Consider the following 19,908-nt stretch of genomic DNA (forward strand, 5'->3'; position numbering starts at 1 on the left):
TTAAATTTCATAGGGGAAAATTCCCAAAAGTTTTTGGGGAAAAATTATTTTAAAGGGCCCCTTTTTTTAAAAAATTTAAAAAATTTAAAATTTTTTTTTTAATATTTTTTTTAGTAAATTTTTTTAATTTAGTGTTTCCAAAAAGTTTAAAAAATTGAAATTTTTGGGAACCCGGTGGTTTTTTCTAATTTTAAAAAAATCAAAAAGTTTGCCCCTTTTTTTTATTTAAAAAAAATTCAAAAGGGGTAGTGAAGGGGCCCTTTTTTTTTCGTAAAATGGGCCGGGTTTTTCCAACCCTTTTTTTTTTTTAAAGAACCCTTTTTTTTTAAAATTTAAAAAATTTCAAAAAAAATTCCCCGAATTAAAAAATTATTAAAAGTTTTCAAACCTTTTTTGGGTTTAAAATTTTTTTGTTGGGGTTTATTTTTTTTTTGTTTTTGTTTTTTTTAAAAAATTTCTTATTAATTAAAAATATTTTAAAAAGAGTAAAAAATAAAAATTTTTTTTCATTAAAATTTAATTTTCCAAAATAAAGAAAGTTTTTTTTAATTTTATGGGTTAAACATTTAAAAATTTTTAGGGGGAATTTTTTCAGGGCCACGTTCCATAACTTTTTCAATTTAAACAAATTTTGTTTTTTAATTTTTGGAAAATTATACAAAACCCTAAAAACCCAAACTTTGTTTCCATTTTATTTAAAAAATTTTAAAAAAAACTTTTTTGGAATTTCCCCTTTTTTAAAAAAGGGAATTTTCCCGTTTCCCCTGGGGTTTTTATAAACGAAAAATTTAAATTTTAATTGTTTGGAAAAACCCTTGGAAAAATACCTTTCTTTAGGTAAAACTCAAAGAAAGCCTTAAAAGGAAATTAAAATTTATATTTTTTTAAATTTTAAAATTTTGGGAAGAAAAGTTAGCGTAAATTTTAAAAAATTTCCTTTGTTTTTTTTTTTGGGGAGCCAAAAATAATTTTTAAAAAATAATTTTTACCAAAGGCATTTTTTTTAAAAAAACCTTCCTAGAGGTTTAGTACTTTTTTTTCAAAATTTTAAAATTTTTGAAAAAAAATTTAAACCCTTTTCATTTTTTTGTTTTTTTTTTTTTATTTTTCCAAGTTTTTTACAAAAATTAAAAGGGATTAACAAAAAATTTTAAATGGGTTAATATTTTTAAATTATGAAGGAAAACAGAAAAATAACTTTTTGCTTTTGGTTAATTCGGATGAGAAATTTTTTCCCCGGGGGGTTTAAAAGTTTAAAAAGAAAAATTACTAAAAACCCGTGGTAAAAAACCAAATTTAAATTTTTAAAATTTTGGGTTTTCATTTAAAAAAGGTTTGGGCTGGTTTTAACCCTTTTTCCCTCAAATTTGAAAAAGGCCAAAATTTTTCACTTGGAAAAGTCCTTTTACCAAGTTTAAAATTTGAAAATTTAAAAATTTAATTTTTCCCTCAAAAAATTTTTTGTAATTGCCAGAAGGAACTCAAGGCAATTTCCCTTTTGAAGGGAAAATTTTCCAAAAACAATTTTTGGGTTTTTTACAGAAATACAAAAAAAAAAGAAGTAAGACACTTACTTTTCTTTTGTATTATTATATTTATTCCTAAGTTTAATGGAATTTGAAAAAAAAAACACCCAAAAAAAAAAAAACACCCAAAAAACCAGAAGACTTGATAACTCTTCAGATATTGACTACATAAAGTACAGAAAATGTACATTAAATACAGTTGAAAAAATATATTAGAAACTTGTATTTTGTTAAAATTAATCAGTTTTAATGTTGTTATTTGTAGGAAGAATGAAAGAAGGTGAAAAGAAGTATAAAGGCAAATTTGATGTACCAAATCTGAGTGAAGAGAATGAACCAGATGAAGTTGATGTAAGATCAAATAAATTCATTATTAAACAAAAATTAACTATGTTTTTGAAAAAGAAAATATATTAATGATTCATTTATACCTTTTACTTATTGATGCTCATTACTGATTAATACCAATTACTTATCGACACCCATTAGAGATTGAGGCATTTATTGATTGAAATCATCACTGCTGTCTGAATTCGGACAGGGACTTTGGATTCTTTCATATGAGGAAGCTATCCAGTTAGCTTACGGAACATCAGTGGTTCTAATTAGGTGTCTGTATGTGCCTGAAATAATGCATGCAAGCCAGATTAACTTCATTCATGCTAGCAGATGATAATAAGACATATGAAATGTTTGATTTACTTGTAGGTAACATTTACTGTTGATAAGACAACTGGTGATGGACCTAAACTAAAGGAAATTATGAGAACAGTGGGCACTGGTATAATGCAGCAACAATTTGCTAAATATATTAAAACTTTAAAAGAAGGTAGGTCTCTTTACTCATTTGTATTTTGACTATTCTAAAGAAAGTATTCTGTGATGTTGGTGTAGTAATTACTGTAAACTCTTTAAAATTATATACATGTAAAGGAGACACATGCTAAAGTTGCTTCTTTAAAGAGAAAAGTAAAATAATTGCGTACAACTATCTTACCACTAAAGCACTAGTGCAGATAACAGACTGTCATCAGAGCCAGTTTGCAACTTTTGCAGTCCAACGTTCAAACCCCTCCAGGGACTTTGGATTTTATGAGGAACTTTTATGATTTAAACTGGTTTGCAACTCTATTTTTTGATGCTATGATGACCAACTAAGAGACTGTACTAGATATTAAGCAGGACAAAATGTTTATGTATGCTTCTGCAGGCAAATCTGCAAGGCCTTTAACATTTAAACTGCTGTAATAAGTTCGCCCACCTTTGATTTTGAAAAATGCCATTTTAAAGTGTTAAGGGTTTTGATGTCAAATATAAAAATTGAGCTACCAACAGTATAGAACCTAGCACAATAATGGTGGCCAAAGGTTCCAATTTTTGTTTTTGAATTTACATTTACTTTATTTTTTATATATGTAACAACAAATGTTTTATATCTTACAGAATATAGCCATAATGTGATACTACCAACAAAAGATGAGAAGAAGAAAGTTACTACTGAAGAAGTGGTAATGCTGTTGTTTTTTGTTATTTATATAAATAAAACATAATTTGATATTATTATATAAATATGAATTTAAATTAATTTAAATAGCTTCAATTGGACTGAAAGCAAATGTAGGAATCATTCAAGTTATTATGAATAAACCCTGTCTAAATAATGAAAGGTTGGTGGTTCTACTAGTGTCAGCTTTGTGTCAGATAAGTGTAATATAGGGCACACAGCATTTTCCTCCTCCGTAATGGCTATGAAATATTTTATATGATTCACAGTTTGTGACAATACCTTAACTTACTGAATTGTAACAAGGTTTTTTAAAAGATTACATTTTTTACCATCTCAAAACTAAATGTTGAAATAAACTGGAAATTAGACTAAATCTATTTTGAGTATCAAAATTTGACTAACATATACCAGATATATATCAGATATTAGTGTATTTGCACAAAGTTAACATGTTCTTTTGATTCTGATATTTCAGATAAATGCTAAAGTAGAGATGAATAAAATGGTGATAAGTAACAATACCCCAGCACAGAGTGAGTCAGTTGGTGTGAAAATTGCTACAAAGACATTGACTACACAAGAGGAATTTGTCTGCACGCCACAAGATTTATATAGAGTTTTTACAGAAAAAGGGGTATGAAATATTTCAAAATTTTAATCTATCTATAAACCTGTATCCTATACGAATTTTCTACACTACCCAAATGTCCTAAGTGTTTTCTAATATAATGTATGGAGACAGCTTTGATCATATTCCACCAAAGAAAGCTGCACTTGCAAATTTATTTCTGTCTTTTGTGTTGCTGATCTAAACTTGTCCTGTAAACATTAACACACAATTCTAACAGATATAAATCCTTAATCTATATTCTGTGTCGGCAATCATTTCTGCTATAATGCAAATGAATTTTGTATGTTCCTTTTCACATTTTATTCTCAGCTGGTCTGTTTCGAAGAAAAAGTCGAGCTATTAATGGTCACTGCCGGATCATCGTCTACAAAAACTTTAATATTTGCCATGACTTAAAAATAATTTCAAAGGTATCAATATGAATCTTGGAATATTGGCTTATCATGACATGAGGCAGTTTTCAGACAAGTGGCTTAATTTTTAAAGCTATAATTTTGAGTTATGCCCCTTTTTAACGTAGAATTTTTGTCAAAAATGTGTTTGTTGTTGTTGTTTTTTTAACAGATGAGCATTGACACCGCATGCAGTGCTCTTGTTTCAGATTAAGACTTATTTTCATATACATTTGTACTGTAAATTGTATTTGTAATTGAGACATTTATTGTTTTCAGATGGTCCAAGCATTTACTGGAAGTCCAGCTGTTTATGAAGTAGAGAAGGGAGGTAGAATTTCCTTAATGAACGGTTTTGTCACTGGTGGATTTGTAGACTTGGTTAGTTATTTTTTTATGCATTTCTTTGGTTTAAAATTGAAAGAACTTCTTTGTGAATTTAAAAAAAAATCTTATTTGAACTGGAAGCTGTCATCCTTTAGTTGAGATGGAGACACTTTAACTATTTTCAGACTATTGTATATATCTGCATTGAAAGTACCTGCTGATTTAAATTGAAATGAATTTCATGAATATTTTCACTGAAAAAATGGTTAAGTTAATTTGTATTGATATAATTCTTGGTAAAAAAATAAAATATTTAACCGCAGGAATTTGAAATTCTGTCAATAAAAAAGCAGTAAAGTCTGATTTTAACTTTAAAAGGTTTTTTTTTTTAAATCAGACTTTAAAGGTTTGATTTTAACTTTGATGATATTTGTCTATCTTGCGGGTCTTCCTCGATCAGTGAAGCTAAAAAATTGCCATTTTTCCCAGTTGGATTATGTGAGAATATATCCAGTTAGCTTACTGAAGGCTCGTAATTCTACTGAAGAGGCCTGCACATGTCTGAAACACGTGAGGTCATGTAAGGTCGCCATCCACCAGAAAAAATCACATGACCGTTGTAGTGTTGATGCGACTTGATACCAAACTAAGAGAAATAGATTGATAATGACATTGCGATGTTAGATGATTAAAACTCATCCATATTGTTTTGCAGGAGCCGAATAAAAAGATAGTGAAAAGATGGCGGTTAAAAACTTGGCCCGATGCCCATTTCTCAGAGGTGACTTTAGAGTTTGAAGCAAAGGATGGCAATACGTTGTTAAAACTTAAACAAACTGGTGTACCAGCAAAAGAGTATGAGAAGACATTGGAAGGCTGGAGAGTAAATTATTGGGAACGTATTAAACAATGTTTTGGTTTTGGAGCAAGTATATTCTGATGAGCAGCTTTGTATCAATAAGACAGATCGATGTTTTGATATAGAACATAAAAAGTACCACACTTTACATGGTTTACCACACTTTACATGGTTACAAAGATTGCACTGTCCAGCTGTTATATTGTTTATTGAAACATGGCCATTTACATTTGTACTTGTATAACAATATAAAATGTAAGTAAATATGCATGTGCAGATTGTATCAGGTCAGGAACCAACAAATGGCTTTGTTTTTTCTTTTTGATACATAACTTAAGCATAAGATATATTTAAGTTTTAAGTTGCTATTTATGGAGAACAGTGTTGGTGAATTTGTTTTGCTATTACAGTGATAGTGTTTTCAACAATATTTTTATTTCTTGTTTTTCAAGAAAAAAAAATGTCAATGGCCAGCAAATAATATCATTCCCATTTATGATAAATTGTCTGAATAAATAGCGCAATATAGTTTTTACAAGTTTAAAAAAGTGCTTAAAATTCTGTGATAGTTGGAAGAACTTGTGTATAAAATCATCCTCTTTTTGAATAGGTTTTCTTAACATCTGACTACAATGGAATTACCTCAGATTTATGCAGTCCTTTGTCAGTACCAAAATATTTGATTGTGGTCATCTGTTTCATGAAAGATAAATAATGGCTGTAAAAAATTATTGAAAATTTTGTTTTTATTATATCTCTATATAAATGAACATTTTATGAAAGTTGGAAAAATGCGTAAATGGGAATTATTGATAGTGTTCTTTTTTATTGCTTCTCTTTATAAAATTAATGTTTTGTGACAGAAAATGATGTTGGTAATGTTTGTATCTGATTTATACTTTAAAGTTGTTTATTATCCTCTTCATGGAATATTTTAGTTTAAATTAAAGAGGACTTTATATTTTTTATTAGGAATTCTGTTTAATTTTCAGTCAGTACAGTGGACTCCTTTAAAATATTGTGGACAATCTTATTCTATTGCATCTTTACCAGTATTTAACTTTTTTCTGTGTTTAAATATTATCACACTGTTGTTTTGACTGGTAAAATGAACTTGGCATGTTGAACATACACTTGATTTATGAAAACAGTTCAAAGCTTCATTTAAAATGTTATGAAAATTTAAGACTTTCAAATAGTAAATAAACTTTAATATCAAGTAAACATATGTTGTTAATTAAGCTTATCATGCACACAAATTAATTAGAAATGAATATGTATAAAAATAGCCCTTACTTCGTTGCTAGACAAGAACTGTTTTATCTGGAGATGTGCAGATATTTAAGTAAGATCCTTGAATGTTACTTGTCAAAATTTCAGTCAACACTATTAAAATTACTACATTTAACAAACTAGCTTGTGAGGTAAATGTTACTATGAATGATTCATTAATTGCAATTTTCATTGTCTAAATACTTTCCAGAAAATAAATTATTAAAAACATGGTCTTTAATTTAGTTTTTAATTCAATTTAACCTTTCAAAGGTTGGGATTTTAGTTACACCAAAACTATAGACCATACAGCACCTTTCCAGCTTGTACCGGTGGAGAAACATCTCGGATGGCCTTTCATGGCCCCTAATTACATTATTTCAGGCATAAGGGGCACTCCAGTAGAACCAAGGACCTAACATGTAGCTGGATCAGTTTCTCGCATCGAGGTTTTAAATTCTATTTGAAAGACCCTGCAAGAATTTAGTCAGCAGGATTAAAACAACAGGGTTGTTCGGGGCAGGTAAAAATAAGTCAATGTTCAGGCATAAGAATACATGCCTGCATCAAAGTAGACGTTCATGTTGATATGATGAAGCCTCTGCAGTTTGGAAGGTCTAGTTGAAAAAGTAGTGCAGTAATACAGTAAAACCCTTTCAGATAATGCTACCTTAAACTTGTTGACCTGAATCAATTGTAGATTTAAGTGACTGACAAAAACAAACATTCACAGTTAAATCTTTGTCAGTATTGTTAACCATAACTATAGTTAAATACTAGTTGTACTAAAACATCAAGACGGATACACTGGCAGAAAATACGTCGTCACATTAATGACTGGATTGCCCAGAATTTTAATATATGTTGTTGCAAGTTCAAATCTTCTACAAACCATATTTTACATTTCTTGTAATAATTTCTTTGGCTATTACAGTTTAAATTTATATGCAGGATGAGTGGATAAAATCATTTGTATAATATTCATATGAATGTATCAGGAATGAACTTGTATCTTTCAGTGAGCTAGCAGATATAGAGGATATTGAATGAGTGTAGGTGTAATACTGAATTTTGAGTTGGATTAAATCATATGCAATCCTCTGGAAAGCATAATATTCTTTCTAATATTCAACAAGTTCAATAAATTTAGTATTGAATCTACATGAATACAATATTTTATGTATCACATATATAAAATAAGAAAGGTAGACTCAGTTTTCATTGACGTGCCTATATTGTAACGCTAACATAAGCGCGCTTATGCTGTTTGTATATAACGCAAATGACGTCACATCAAAGTGTTATTACACTTGTGTAATACTGTTTTTATTAAATGACTAAAAATGAAAGGTACAAATTTTAAAGTCACAAAGCAACTTGTGATGTTTTTTTTTCCAAAACATTTTTATTCATCAATGCAACATGGACATCAGCAATAAACAACATGGCTGATAAAATTCCAATGGAATATAATACAAAAAGAAAATGCAAAAACAAAAGTTGCCTTCAAATTAAAAAAAAAAAAAAGAAGAAAAAAAAAGGTAGCCATCTTTTATTTGGATATTTCACCCAAATTCAAATATATGTACATCTTCTCAAGTGGCTTTTCAGTATGTAAATGGAGATCTTAACAGTTAAAACATTCATAAATAATATTAATGTAATAGTACATAAAAAATGTTAAAACATCCATCACAGCTTGACATTTCTACAGCAGTGAGAAAAAAAAATCAACAAAAAATGCAAAAAACTATCATGAAGTTATGTTTTTGGAGAGATATTTTATTCATTTAATAATAATTCTGCTTAATTTGTAAAACGGACTTGCCTGGTAAGGATTTTGTGACTATCAATTGTTAATTAATGGGGTTTTAATACTGAAATGCTTTAATGGGGCCAATGATAGCTGAAAGTTATGACATATTATGCAGAAGGTCATTAGAGCCTGAGTGATGGCATAGGTAATTCCTTGCTGCTAACATTAAAATATGAAAGTTCATAAATGTAAAGCATCAGTCTTATGGGAAAGTAAATACATAATACAGGCTTTTCCTTTTTATCTGAGGCAACAGATATGCCAATGAAAACAACCCAATTTTGGCCAAGGATCAGGGGGATATTTTAACCTACAAGCTGAAAATACAACCAATGATATGGATCACCAATCTGTTAATAATGAAAACTGATAATAGCACTTTAAAAAACAACCTAACTTAGTAATACACATTTTAACTAGTTTATGTACCATAAACATTTGACCATAACCCTTGTCTTGCTGAAACAGAAAGTGAATAACCTTTGCCACCAGTATAAATCCATGTAGTCTAACCACTAACCAGGCTCTATACTTTTGTCTGACCGACTTAAAATTTTCATCATGACACCCCCAAAATGGTAATGGACAGTTTAAAAAATAGTTGCTGGACAAATCCATTCTAGAAATTCCGCAGGTTCAGGATTAAATGTTTATAACATTCCTTCAAATTCATTATTTTGCAACTGTATTCAGAGAAGTATTTATTTCATCATTCATGTCATTAATTTATTCCATTGGTGTTTGGAGAAAAGAATCAAGTATGTAACCTTTTATTTTGAAAACTTGGTAAAATGCAGAACTGTCTAGGTGAACTTTGGACTAGTCTAAGATCAAGTGACTAACATATATGGAAGCTAGTAATGACTATGTTTTTATGATGAATTTTTCAACTAGGTGTGAATGGAAACGATAAGTTTATGAAATATAGAAAAATTGTGAATTTCTGGTGTTCATTGAACATGGATAAAAGGAAGTTTACAACCAAATATTGCATTGAAATAGAGAACATTTTAAATTTTTGACCATGTGTTTATGGAACATGATAAACATTTGTTTAACACGATAAGTTTATGAAATAAAGAAGATAAAACCCAAGTTTTTGATCATATGTTTATGAAATATGGAAGCCAGCATTTTTATGCCCAGGTTTTCATGGAAACTGATTAGTTTTAAACAGGTGCCATGTAAATGGAAATAATGGGAAAAGATGAGTTTTCTAGAAATGTGTCTTCATGGCCAAGTGTGTATGGAAAAAATCAGTTTAAGGAAAAAAAAGTGGTGTGTGTTGACAAAGTAAAATGGCAGAAGACATGGATTTATGACTTAATGAATGCTAAGTGCTTACAGAGAAAATGGTGTATGTTTACAATAAAAGATGTGATAGACAAGTACTGTAGCTAGGCAGCTACTATTTAGAAAACAGGCAACTACCGTATAGAATACAGGCAACTACCGTATAGAAAACAGACAGCCACCGTATAGAATACAGGCAACTACCGTATAGAAAACAGACAGCTACCATATAGAATACAGGCAAACTACCGTATAGAATACAGACAGCTACCGTATAGAAAACAGAAAGCTACCATAAAGAATACAGGTAACTACCGTATAGAAAACAGACAGCTACTGTATAGAATACAGGCAAACTACCGTATAGAATACACAACACAGAATGCACCATAACTGAAAGCACCATGGCAATTTGAACATGAAATCCTGTATAAACTAACTGCATATGATGAGTAAAGCCATTAACATCGACTGTATGAATAATTTATCTTGTTCACATTATAAAAATATTGTACTGGTTAATAATAAGACAAAAAGTTTTCTTTACAGTGATGTACTGTATGTGTATGTGGAAATTTCATTTCTGTGCACACCGGTCAATTTTTTTTTCTCTCCTCAAAAATCAAAACATAAAATGAACATGGTGTTATGCTTAATATCATTCTTCGACTATAATCCTTGGCATAGAGCACTGCATATTCACATAATCATCAAAGAAATATTGCATTCTTACAGTGGATTAGAATTCAACTGCTCATGACAAATCTATTGGCAGCACTAAGTCCTAGAGACATCGAAGTATTAATCGTCAATATATACCTAACTATCACTGTCACTTTTTGAAAGAAGTGAGAACAGAGATTCAATGTGTTTTGCTACGATATCCACCCACATTGGCCTATCCCTGGGGCGTGGCCGTGGGGGCTCCTCTTCAGTTTCACGTTGGTGTTGAGTTTGTTGACACTGACTTGACGTACCAGCCTCCTCTTGATCCTGGCTCGCCTGGTTGCTGGCCTCCTTTGGTTTACTTGAAGCACTGGTTCCCGGTTCCGGAGAATCTTGTCTAGTTACTGGTCTAGGGGAACCAAGACTTTCCTTAATGTCTAATTCAGAGTCAGATTTTCCACTGCTTTGTCTTTTTTTACCTTCGGTTTTATTTTCTGTTTTAGCACTTTCTGTCTCGGCTGATTTCGGTTTTTCTGTCTCCTTATTCTCCTTGGCTTTGGTCTCAATACCTGACCCGGACTTTTCATTATCAGTACCAGTCTCTTTACTAGAATCAGATGATATCTTTCTCTTCTTTGAGGGTGTTTCTCCTGTGAAGTAAATCATTAATACAATATCATTAGCAAGATATCATCTTTAGGCTTTAGGAATCTTCTGAATTGTAAAATTAAGAAGCAGGAATATCAACTGATACAGTCTGACTTGATAACTGGATGTTTAATTTCCTACAAAACAATGACTGAGATTTGTTTTTCCAGAGAATTTAAAAAAAACCTTGAATTACGAACATTAAACCAATTTTTTTTTTCACGCCAGTAAATTACCTATACAGGGTTCATACAGACATCCAATGCCAGAATTCAATCACTTTTAACTGTCAACTGTTACCGACACTGTCATTTAATAACTTTTCAAGCACATTTGCAGCAAGTTTAAGCACTTTTTAAGAAAAGGTCTCAAATTTAAGCACTTTTTATATACCCCGCACAACAAAGTTGTAAGGGGGGTATACTGGAATCAGCTTGTCCGTCCGGCTGTCCGGCAGTCCGTCGGTTTTTTCTTGTCCGCCCAATAACTTAAGATTCCTTTGACCCACAGTCTTCATATTTTGCATGCAGGTTAGTCATGACGAGAAGATGACCCCTATTGATTTTGAGGTCACCAGGTCAAAGTCACAGGGGCCTTGACTTCAAAAAGCTTGTCCGCCCAATAACTTAAGATTCCTTTGACCCACAGTCTTCATATTTGGCATGCAGGTTAGTCATGTTGAGTAGATGACTCCTATTGATTTTGAGGTCACCAGGTCAAAGGTCAAGGTCACAGGGGCCTTGACTTCAAAAAGCTTGTCCGCCCAATTACTTTAGATTTCTTTGACCCACAGTCTTCATATTTGGCTTGGAGGTTAGTCATGTTGAGTAGATGACCCCTATTGATTTTGAGGTCACAGGGTCAAAGGTCAAGGTCACAGCGGCCTTGAATTCAAAAAGCATGTCCGCCCAATAACTTAAGATTCCTTTGACACAGTCTTCATATTTGGCATGGAGATTAGTCATGATTAGTAGATGACCCCTATTGATTTTTTTGGACACTGGGTCAAAGGTCAAGGTCACAGGGGCCTTGACTATAAAAAGCTTGTCCGTCAAATTACTTAAGATTCCTTTGACCCACAGTCTTCATATTTGGCATGATTACCCCTTTTGATTTTGAGAGTACTGGGTCAAAGGTCAACAAAAAAAATTTTCCCCTCAATTGCTTAAGAATGCCTGTCCACAGTGTATTGATTTTGACATTTTCACATTTGAAGTATGTAAAATACATAACTTTGAATGCACTGGCTCAGATTTGGCAGGGACATTGTCCTTGAGCTCTAAATGGCCACTGTTGATTCTGACAAAGTGGTATGCGGGGGTATTCACACATGACAGTGGCAGTTCTAGTTAAGCCTGTATAAACCCTGCATAGGAAAAAATACATTGAGATATGTTGAACATACCAGATTCCTCTGAGACACTACTATCCTGACTCTCTTGTGAAGAGTTCCTTTGTCTCTGTTGTCGTGCACGTGATGATGTTTGCTCTGCCCTCTGTTGCTGATGTTCCCGGCACACGTGCAGTATGTACTGTAAACTCTCATACAACATTTTGTTCATGTGCTTCGGTGGTTGCACCGAAAATATCAGTAACATTGCACGCAAGTCCTGAAAAACAAAATATATCTTAATTGTTCATTATCCAATAAGAATACAAATGATTTAGTATCATAAATTATTAAAATTCTGTACTCCTTCAAAACAAGGACAAGAATGAAATAAAATGTCTGTCAGTACAAGACAAAAAGATGCAAATACAGTTAAACTTCGTTCACTCGAACTCAGATCGCTCAAATACCTCCCTTCGCTCGAACTCATCGCCCAGTCCCGGCAAAATTCCTATATAATATATATTGTTCTACCTCAGATCGCTTGAACACCGATCGCTCGAACCTGATCACTGGTTCCTTCGGCAGAAGTATAGTGAAATCACACCTATTTGGTCGAACACAAAAAGACAAGTCGGTATGTCCGAAATAAATGACAGTCGGCGACACATGTTTTTCAACACCTCTTGATTGTGACAAAGGTGATACAAAATAAAAGGTGTTGTAATCGATTTGTTTGTTATGATAATATTGTTGATTTGCCTTTGATGGTAACGATAAAAAGAAAACAACTTGTGAAATAAGTGAAATATGCGTGCCAATAAAGAATGACGTTTACCCGGACGGCTTTTATTACAACCGTGGTTCATGTAAAGTGAATCATAACAGTGTTATATATTTATAGAATGATACTTGTATGTTTTTATTTTAGTAAATGACTATAAATAGATGCTGCTGTAAATGTTTTTAATAACTATTTCATTCATTTATTTTTTTTAATTGAATTCATCCTATTATAAACATATAAATATATTTTGAACATTGTTCAACAAGTTTGGTGCGATTGCCCAATCGAACTCAACCAATTACTATATGCATGAATATAGATTAACACAGCGTACCGTTAATACTATAAAACACCGGCCCCATAAAACACTGGGATAATAATTCTGAATATGAAACATGTGAAATATTCGACGAACAGATGTACTAACAAACAATTATATTGACGCATTTATCATTCGACCGATGTAAGCTAGGCATTTGATCAGCGTAATAATTGTTCAAGCTCGGTTGGCTCGAACTACCGATCTCTCGAACAAATTTTCACAGGCCCTCAGAGTTCGAGCAAACGAAGTTCGACTGTAGCTAAAATCATACCATTTCATTCTTTCAAGCTTACTTTTTTTGAAGTATATTAACCTTTACCCTGCCAGAACCCAAAGTTATCAACATTTGCTAGACCAGCATGCACTTCTGACCAGACTCTAAACTGCTGGCTGAGTGACTATTTTTATCTTGATATCCCTAAAACTGATAACGGACAGTTCCAAAAATGGTAACTTGGCAGATTCATTAAAGAAATCCAGCAGGTTAACAATTAATGTGAGCCTTTTAATCAGCCATTTGTTTTCTACTACAAGTAAACATACTGGTTAAAACTACAAGTAAACATACTGATTAAAACATAAAACTTTTAAAATGCATGATGAAAGCTTTCCATAATTTAAATATTTGAAATAAAATTCTAAAATTACAAACAAGATGAAAAATTACCCCTGAAATTCTTTGGAAGATGGCCATAAGTTCCCGCTCAGATTTCATATTTTCTAAAGCAGACTTTTCTGCTGTGATTGAAGCTACTAGAGAATCTAAGAGTGGTCTCCCTTGCTCACTTAATACCTGGTCTGATACCTATAGAAAATCAATGAAATACATGTCTATATACCAAAAATATATGAATCATTATACCAGTTTGCTACTAAATTTTCATTATTTGAATAAAAAAATAATGCATAAATTTTAACATATTTCCAAATAAGAGAGAATAAATTCAATGACAATCAAAAAAAGTACTTAAACTAAAATAACAATTTGAGATCGCAAGTACAATAACGTAAATATTCCTTAAAACTCTAAAAACAATGTGACCATAAAACGTATAAAAGGTATATATAAATATATTAAAGTTTAAAGAAAACTTTGATACTAACCCTGGGGAAGAAATTACAGAAGAACTGGTAAATATTTTGATTATTTAGAGACAGTCTTTCATCCATCAACACAGCATCTACATAGTCTATGAAGAAACTACTGGTACATAATATCTTGATGAAATTCTTGTCAACCTAAATAAACGCATTCAAAATTATTTAATTTTATCATTTCTACATTATTTTTCTATTTAGATAACCTGTTATAAACATTTAACATTCAATACTTTCTTATTTACATGAACATTTAACTTAAAAACACTCTAAAACTGAAAAATTATAGAGAGCTGCCTGTTGGACAACACTTGACACTTCTCAGCAATTTGGTAGTAAAACAAGAGCCTGGCCAATGCAGGAATCTTATTGAAAGACAAAATAGGTAAAGAATGAATAAACTTACCTCTGTGTGATAGATTTCATACCAAAGTTTAGCAAAGTATGGGGAATGTAAAGGAACACCTTCATAAGCTACCATTGCACCTGTAAAATATAACCATACACTTTAATTATACATAGAAATGATAAAATACAAAGTAAACAGAACTCTAAATCTTAATATTTTTTTCTATTTCATTTCCAGCATTTTTCAGAGTTTTCTTTGTCATGTAAAAATTCCATTTTACTAATATTTATATATACAGTATACATTGTATAGTATTTCAATACAGTATGTTTAGAGCAATAAGGACTACATGTACATCATTGTAAACAGGATGATGATAATTAAGTTATTTTAATTACAGGAAAAAGGACAAAGCACAGACATAGAAACTATCCAAAAACCAGGCCTCAAGGTTATACTTATTTTCCCAAGATCCGTTTCTAATTTCTGGATTTTAACTGGTCAATGCATTTTCTGTGCCGGTTTCTGACCAAAAAAAACAACCCAAGATCAGAGTTTGAGTTTCGAAAATTTGTTCATTGAACTTATCCCAACTAAACTCATTTTTCTCAAAATTTACACAACCATCTCAATTCAAAGTTACTTTTCTCTAGGATTTTTTACCTCTTCTTACATCAATAGCCATGATAAAGTTAAGCAAAAGACAGAAAATGACATACTAAATGTGATAATGGGTTCTGTAAGAATCTGTTGATTGACAGCTACCCTACACATGAGATCAACCATAGAATGATATGGAATGAAAAAATCCTGTAATGTTGCGTCATACACTTCATCTACACCCTGAAATAGAAAACAACACAAGTGTTAGCAGAAAGACTTCCAACACCACTACCTTACATATCTGCCAATGTTTCTAAAACATCTATATTCTCAAACTCAATTGTCATATTCTGCTTAAGCCAGTGCTAGAGAGCAAGGATGGTAGCTTGCATTTACAATTGCCATCCATGAATTGAATCAAGGTTGCAAGACTTTCAAATTTTACTTAGAGATCCAACTTTAAACATTTTACACCTTTCTGTAAATACTGTTGCAAATATTTGGCAAGAAAAAGAAAGAGAACAGTCTCAACACAATAATACAAAAGCTCTTGAAAATGTCTTAATGAGATAGATAATATCTGCTAAATACAACCAAGTATTCTAGTTTCATAAAATAAAACTAACCAGTAACATTTGTCGCAAGTATACATGAACCCTGCAGTTGAGTTTTGAAAATACAAATATGAAACGATGATAAATATACAACATACCCTCTAACAAGAACAAAAATACTTTTCCATGTTTCCAGAATTTCACAGAAAAAGTATGTAGATGACTTACACATACCTTAGTTGCCTCTATCTGACTAGTATGTAATAACATGTTGAAATGTGGTCTTGGTGGTCTAATGTTTGACTTGGCTCCTATAGGCTTCTGTCCACGCCTTGGAAAATATGGACCATTTGCCACTAGAAATATCAATATCATTGTAGCATAAATACAATGAATCAATCAGTTATAATGCATGGGGTAAAGATGAACTATCATGCTATTTTAAGAATGAAAAAAGTATCTTCACAAAATATCAGATACTAGGTCAGCTTTAGGATAGGATACAATAAAGTACATCCTAGCTTCATGGTGCAATTTGCTTGTTGTCAATAATCACTGTGGTAAGGTTAGCACTTTAGTTAATACAGATGCAATTTTATCATTTAACAAACTACAATAAAGTGCCTTAAATCTGTAAAAAAATAATCAAGTCAATGTTTTGAAGTTTGATTACTAATTATGTTTTGCCTAATCAATACAACAGAGTGATGAAGTATTATTGAGTTAACTTACATGGCATGGAAGTATCCGAGTAGGAGAGATGGGCCTGTGTGAGACTAGGAACTATAGCATTGATACATTCACTCTGATAGGTTAATATCATTTCCTTCAACACATCTGAAATCAAACATAATATTCATGATTTTATATATGATTATCAACTTCAACTGAAACCAGTATAACGGGGGTAATTCCCATCCTATCTAGAAATACAAACCAAATATAAACAAATACTTTGTACATATAAAATCAGGTACCTATACAGCTGTAATTGTAAAGTCAACAGCTGTCAAATGATACTGATAATGATGAAGTCCAGTTAACACCAGATCTTCTTGTCCTATGCAGCTAAAAAATAATATTTCATCAGTATCATAATAAGCATATAGAGATTTTATAAGGTATGATACCTTTAATTTGAATTGATTTTTAGACAATCAGTACCATATTAAAGTCATACAATGATTTTTCGGCTTTAATGGAGTATTACCTTGAAAATTTCAAGCAAAAGTAGAATCACAGTCTAAGTTGGCTACATAGTTTCCTCACTTGAAATGATTTGTCAACCCTTGCAAATTCTAACCAAAGTTAATTAAGGGCAAAATATCTAACAACCTACAACTTTGCACACCATAAAGAACCACTCTTAAGGTGAACCTAGACAATTATTACCTTCATGTTCTAACACATGTGCCTATATAAAAATGTAACACAAAATACTTGGGCACTTTGGAACAATGTGGTCTGGTAAATTCAATATAGTTTACTGCCGTGGTACGAATTAAAAACTACCAACACCATACCACCTTAGGCACTTTCAAAATTATTGATATCACATGTTAGCAAAATACAGATGTTACAAAAATCATTAACAACACTATGTTATAATAGACATACCTATACAGACTGAGCGTATCTCAGGTGGTGTGTAAGAGTTGAGTAATGTTAACAGTTTCTTTGCTATGGTAACTTTCTCATCCCAGCTGTGTACATACATCTTTACATCATTTGACTGTGGTCCTGTAAGATATTTACAATATTGTTTCATAGAAAAATAGTTTTTAACAAGAGTTGTGGGTAGGACATCATGGTCAACTATTCTCAGTGCTTGATAGCCTGGCTGGCTACAATAGCTCTACCTATTTTTCGAATAGTAGAGCTAAAAAAATCTTCAAAATCTAAATTTTCGGTATATACCTAAAACCTTTCCTATGACAAAATCTGAGACATGAGATTTTTTTCACCAGATTATATATTCATCCTCCACATTCAGCAGTGTTTATTTCTCTCCATAGGTAACTTAGTAATCTCTTTCAAGCCTTACACTCATATCTCAACATGAACGTACAAGTGAAGAAAAACTTACCTTTCTTTTGTTCAACATATGTTCTGGCATTTTTGAGAACTTGTAGTAATAATGACAGCAGATCTACAATATCTCCTGTAACATGACATGCCGTAGCCTCATGATACATCACATGTAGAGTGATGAATGCCTGTATATATAAAACATTACAAGTATTGTTCTATGTTTATATCTAATTAGTTTCACAATAACTTTTTTTTCAAGCAAGTATATAGAATTTACAATTTTAAAAAACAACAACAATACAACACTTAAAATGCATGAAAAGGGATGAGAACCAAAAAATTATACTTAAGACTTATTCTAAAAACAGACTTAAATAAATAATTTACACTTGTAAATAACAAATAATTTACACTTGTAAATACAAATGTAGCAGTATTTTCTTACATAATCTTCATAATGATATAAGCTTAAAGCCTACAAGTGTACTTCATGTCAAGTTTATCAAATATTTCCTCCATTTTATCTTGTAACAACAAGAAAGTTACAAATATAGTTTCTATGACAATCGGAATAGAATGGATAACAATTTATTAACAAGGACATACCTCTCCCAACATTTGAAGTCCCTTGTTGAACAATACAATCAATCTGTCTGTCTCTGTGTCTACCAAAATCTTCAGAGCTCTGTAAATAAATAAACATTAAATACAGACAACTCAAAAAGAGCCATAGACAATCTCTTCATCAGTGACATAAATTTCGTATCAATAGTCATCAAAATCCAATTTATTTAGTTCTTGAAACAAAGTTGTAATAAATATTTGTATCTATTCTTTAATGTCAGGAATATTTTCATATCTATTAAGTCACACAGGTACACTGACTTGAGGAGTTAGGCCTCAGGTGCTTATATTCACATTTATTCAGGTATCAGAAAGCACATTTTCTTCACATTGAAGAATCATACATCTCTGGTGGTATTCAAGACCCTAAATAGTGAGAAGCAAGTGATCAGATGTCAGCAAACATTATCACTCAACCTTTAGAGTTCTTGTCCTATGATGTTTTAAAATCATTAAACTTACCCTGATATTTAATGAAATTTTCTTGGTCTAAAATACAATTAAACCTCTGCAGAGCAACATCCTTTGAAAGGCAGAGACTTTGTTGCAAAGAGGTGTTGCTATAGAGAGGTTAAATCTGTTGCGAAGTCTTATGTTAGGAAAAATTGAAACTGTTTTTGTAAAGATGTATTTGCTTTACAGACAGTCGCTCTGCAGAGATTGCATTGTAGGTATCAAAGATAACATATCCTTTTAAGAATCTTTAGTTATCACACACAAAGTTTTACATATGTTACTCATCAATGATGAATCAATCATACAATACTATGTCTTGTCAATCAATCATACAATACTATGTCTTGTCAATCAATCATACAATACTATGTCTTGTCAATCAATCATACAATACTATGTCTTGTCAATCAATCATACATACCCTATCAGTGTCTGCCAGCCTGATCGTGCCTCTAGATTCTGTAGATAAAGTTGTATGGTGTTACGTCGGAAACTGTTGATGGCCTTGATTTCCTCGTCAGTACAGTCCTGGTACTTGGTCGCCATCAGTCTCATCATCTTAAACAACTCATCCACAGCCTGTGTAACATAGCATATCTTATATACCATTTATAATTCGATAACAATGAATATTTTTATTAATTTATAAATTGTGAATGTTCTTAAAAGTGGATTCAAACCCACACCTGTGAGAAAAAAACAACACTTTTTTAAGGTTCCCCATAAAGATTGAATTATTATAGTATTTTTCATACCGATATTATTTAATTTATTTTGAACCGTTTTTAAAACATACACATGTAATTTAAATAATTGA

General features: G+C 31.5%; 2 protein-coding genes across 2 annotated transcripts in view; one reads left to right on the forward strand and one right to left on the reverse strand.

The window, feature by feature from the left end:
* The first annotated feature begins 1,752 nt into the window (after window positions 1-1,752).
* LOC132729572 (activator of 90 kDa heat shock protein ATPase homolog 1-like) lies at window positions 1,753-6,747 on the forward strand. Its single transcript, XM_060715355.1, has 6 exons — window positions 1,753-1,877; window positions 2,235-2,355; window positions 2,970-3,034; window positions 3,509-3,667; window positions 4,336-4,437; window positions 5,099-6,747. Exons 1-6 carry the CDS (start codon window positions 1,776-1,778, stop codon window positions 5,321-5,323), a joined length of 774 nt encoding a protein of 257 aa, XP_060571338.1. The 5' UTR covers window positions 1,753-1,775; the 3' UTR covers window positions 5,324-6,747.
* A 1,152-nt stretch (window positions 6,748-7,899) lies between these two features.
* The window catches only part of LOC132729563 (ubiquitin carboxyl-terminal hydrolase 34-like), a 78,564-nt gene continuing 66,555 nt past the window's right edge, over window positions 7,900-19,908 (reverse strand). Inside the window, 12 exon segments of the mRNA XM_060715345.1 lie at window positions 7,900-10,939; window positions 12,343-12,547; window positions 14,044-14,181; window positions 14,481-14,615; window positions 14,881-14,960; window positions 15,543-15,666; window positions 16,215-16,336; window positions 16,713-16,817; window positions 17,598-17,720; window positions 18,067-18,196; window positions 18,618-18,696; window positions 19,513-19,670. Coding sequence (XP_060571328.1) covers window positions 10,443-10,939; window positions 12,343-12,547; window positions 14,044-14,181; window positions 14,481-14,615; window positions 14,881-14,960; window positions 15,543-15,666; window positions 16,215-16,336; window positions 16,713-16,817; window positions 17,598-17,720; window positions 18,067-18,196; window positions 18,618-18,696; window positions 19,513-19,670 — 1,896 coding nt within the window. The 3' untranslated portion in view covers window positions 7,900-10,442.

The sequence above is a fragment of the Ruditapes philippinarum genome, unplaced genomic scaffold (assembly GCF_026571515.1).
Source record: "Ruditapes philippinarum isolate M1 unplaced genomic scaffold, ASM2657151v2 ctg9_1_1_1_1, whole genome shotgun sequence".
Taxonomy (NCBI): Eukaryota; Metazoa; Mollusca; class Bivalvia; order Venerida; family Veneridae; genus Ruditapes; species Ruditapes philippinarum.

Excerpts from the sequence above, each read along its gene's own strand:
- LOC132729572 (XM_060715355.1), top strand. The coding sequence starts at position 1,776 with ATGTTGTTATTTGTAGGAAGAATGAAAGAAGGTGAAAAGAAGTATAAA. Across the intron at positions 1,878-2,234 it reads ATGAACCAGATGAAGTTGAT|GTAACATTTACTGTTGATAA; the intron begins GTAAGATCAAAT and ends ATTTACTTGTAG. Across the intron at positions 3,035-3,508 it reads AAGTTACTACTGAAGAAGTG|ATAAATGCTAAAGTAGAGAT; the intron begins GTAATGCTGTTG and ends CTGATATTTCAG.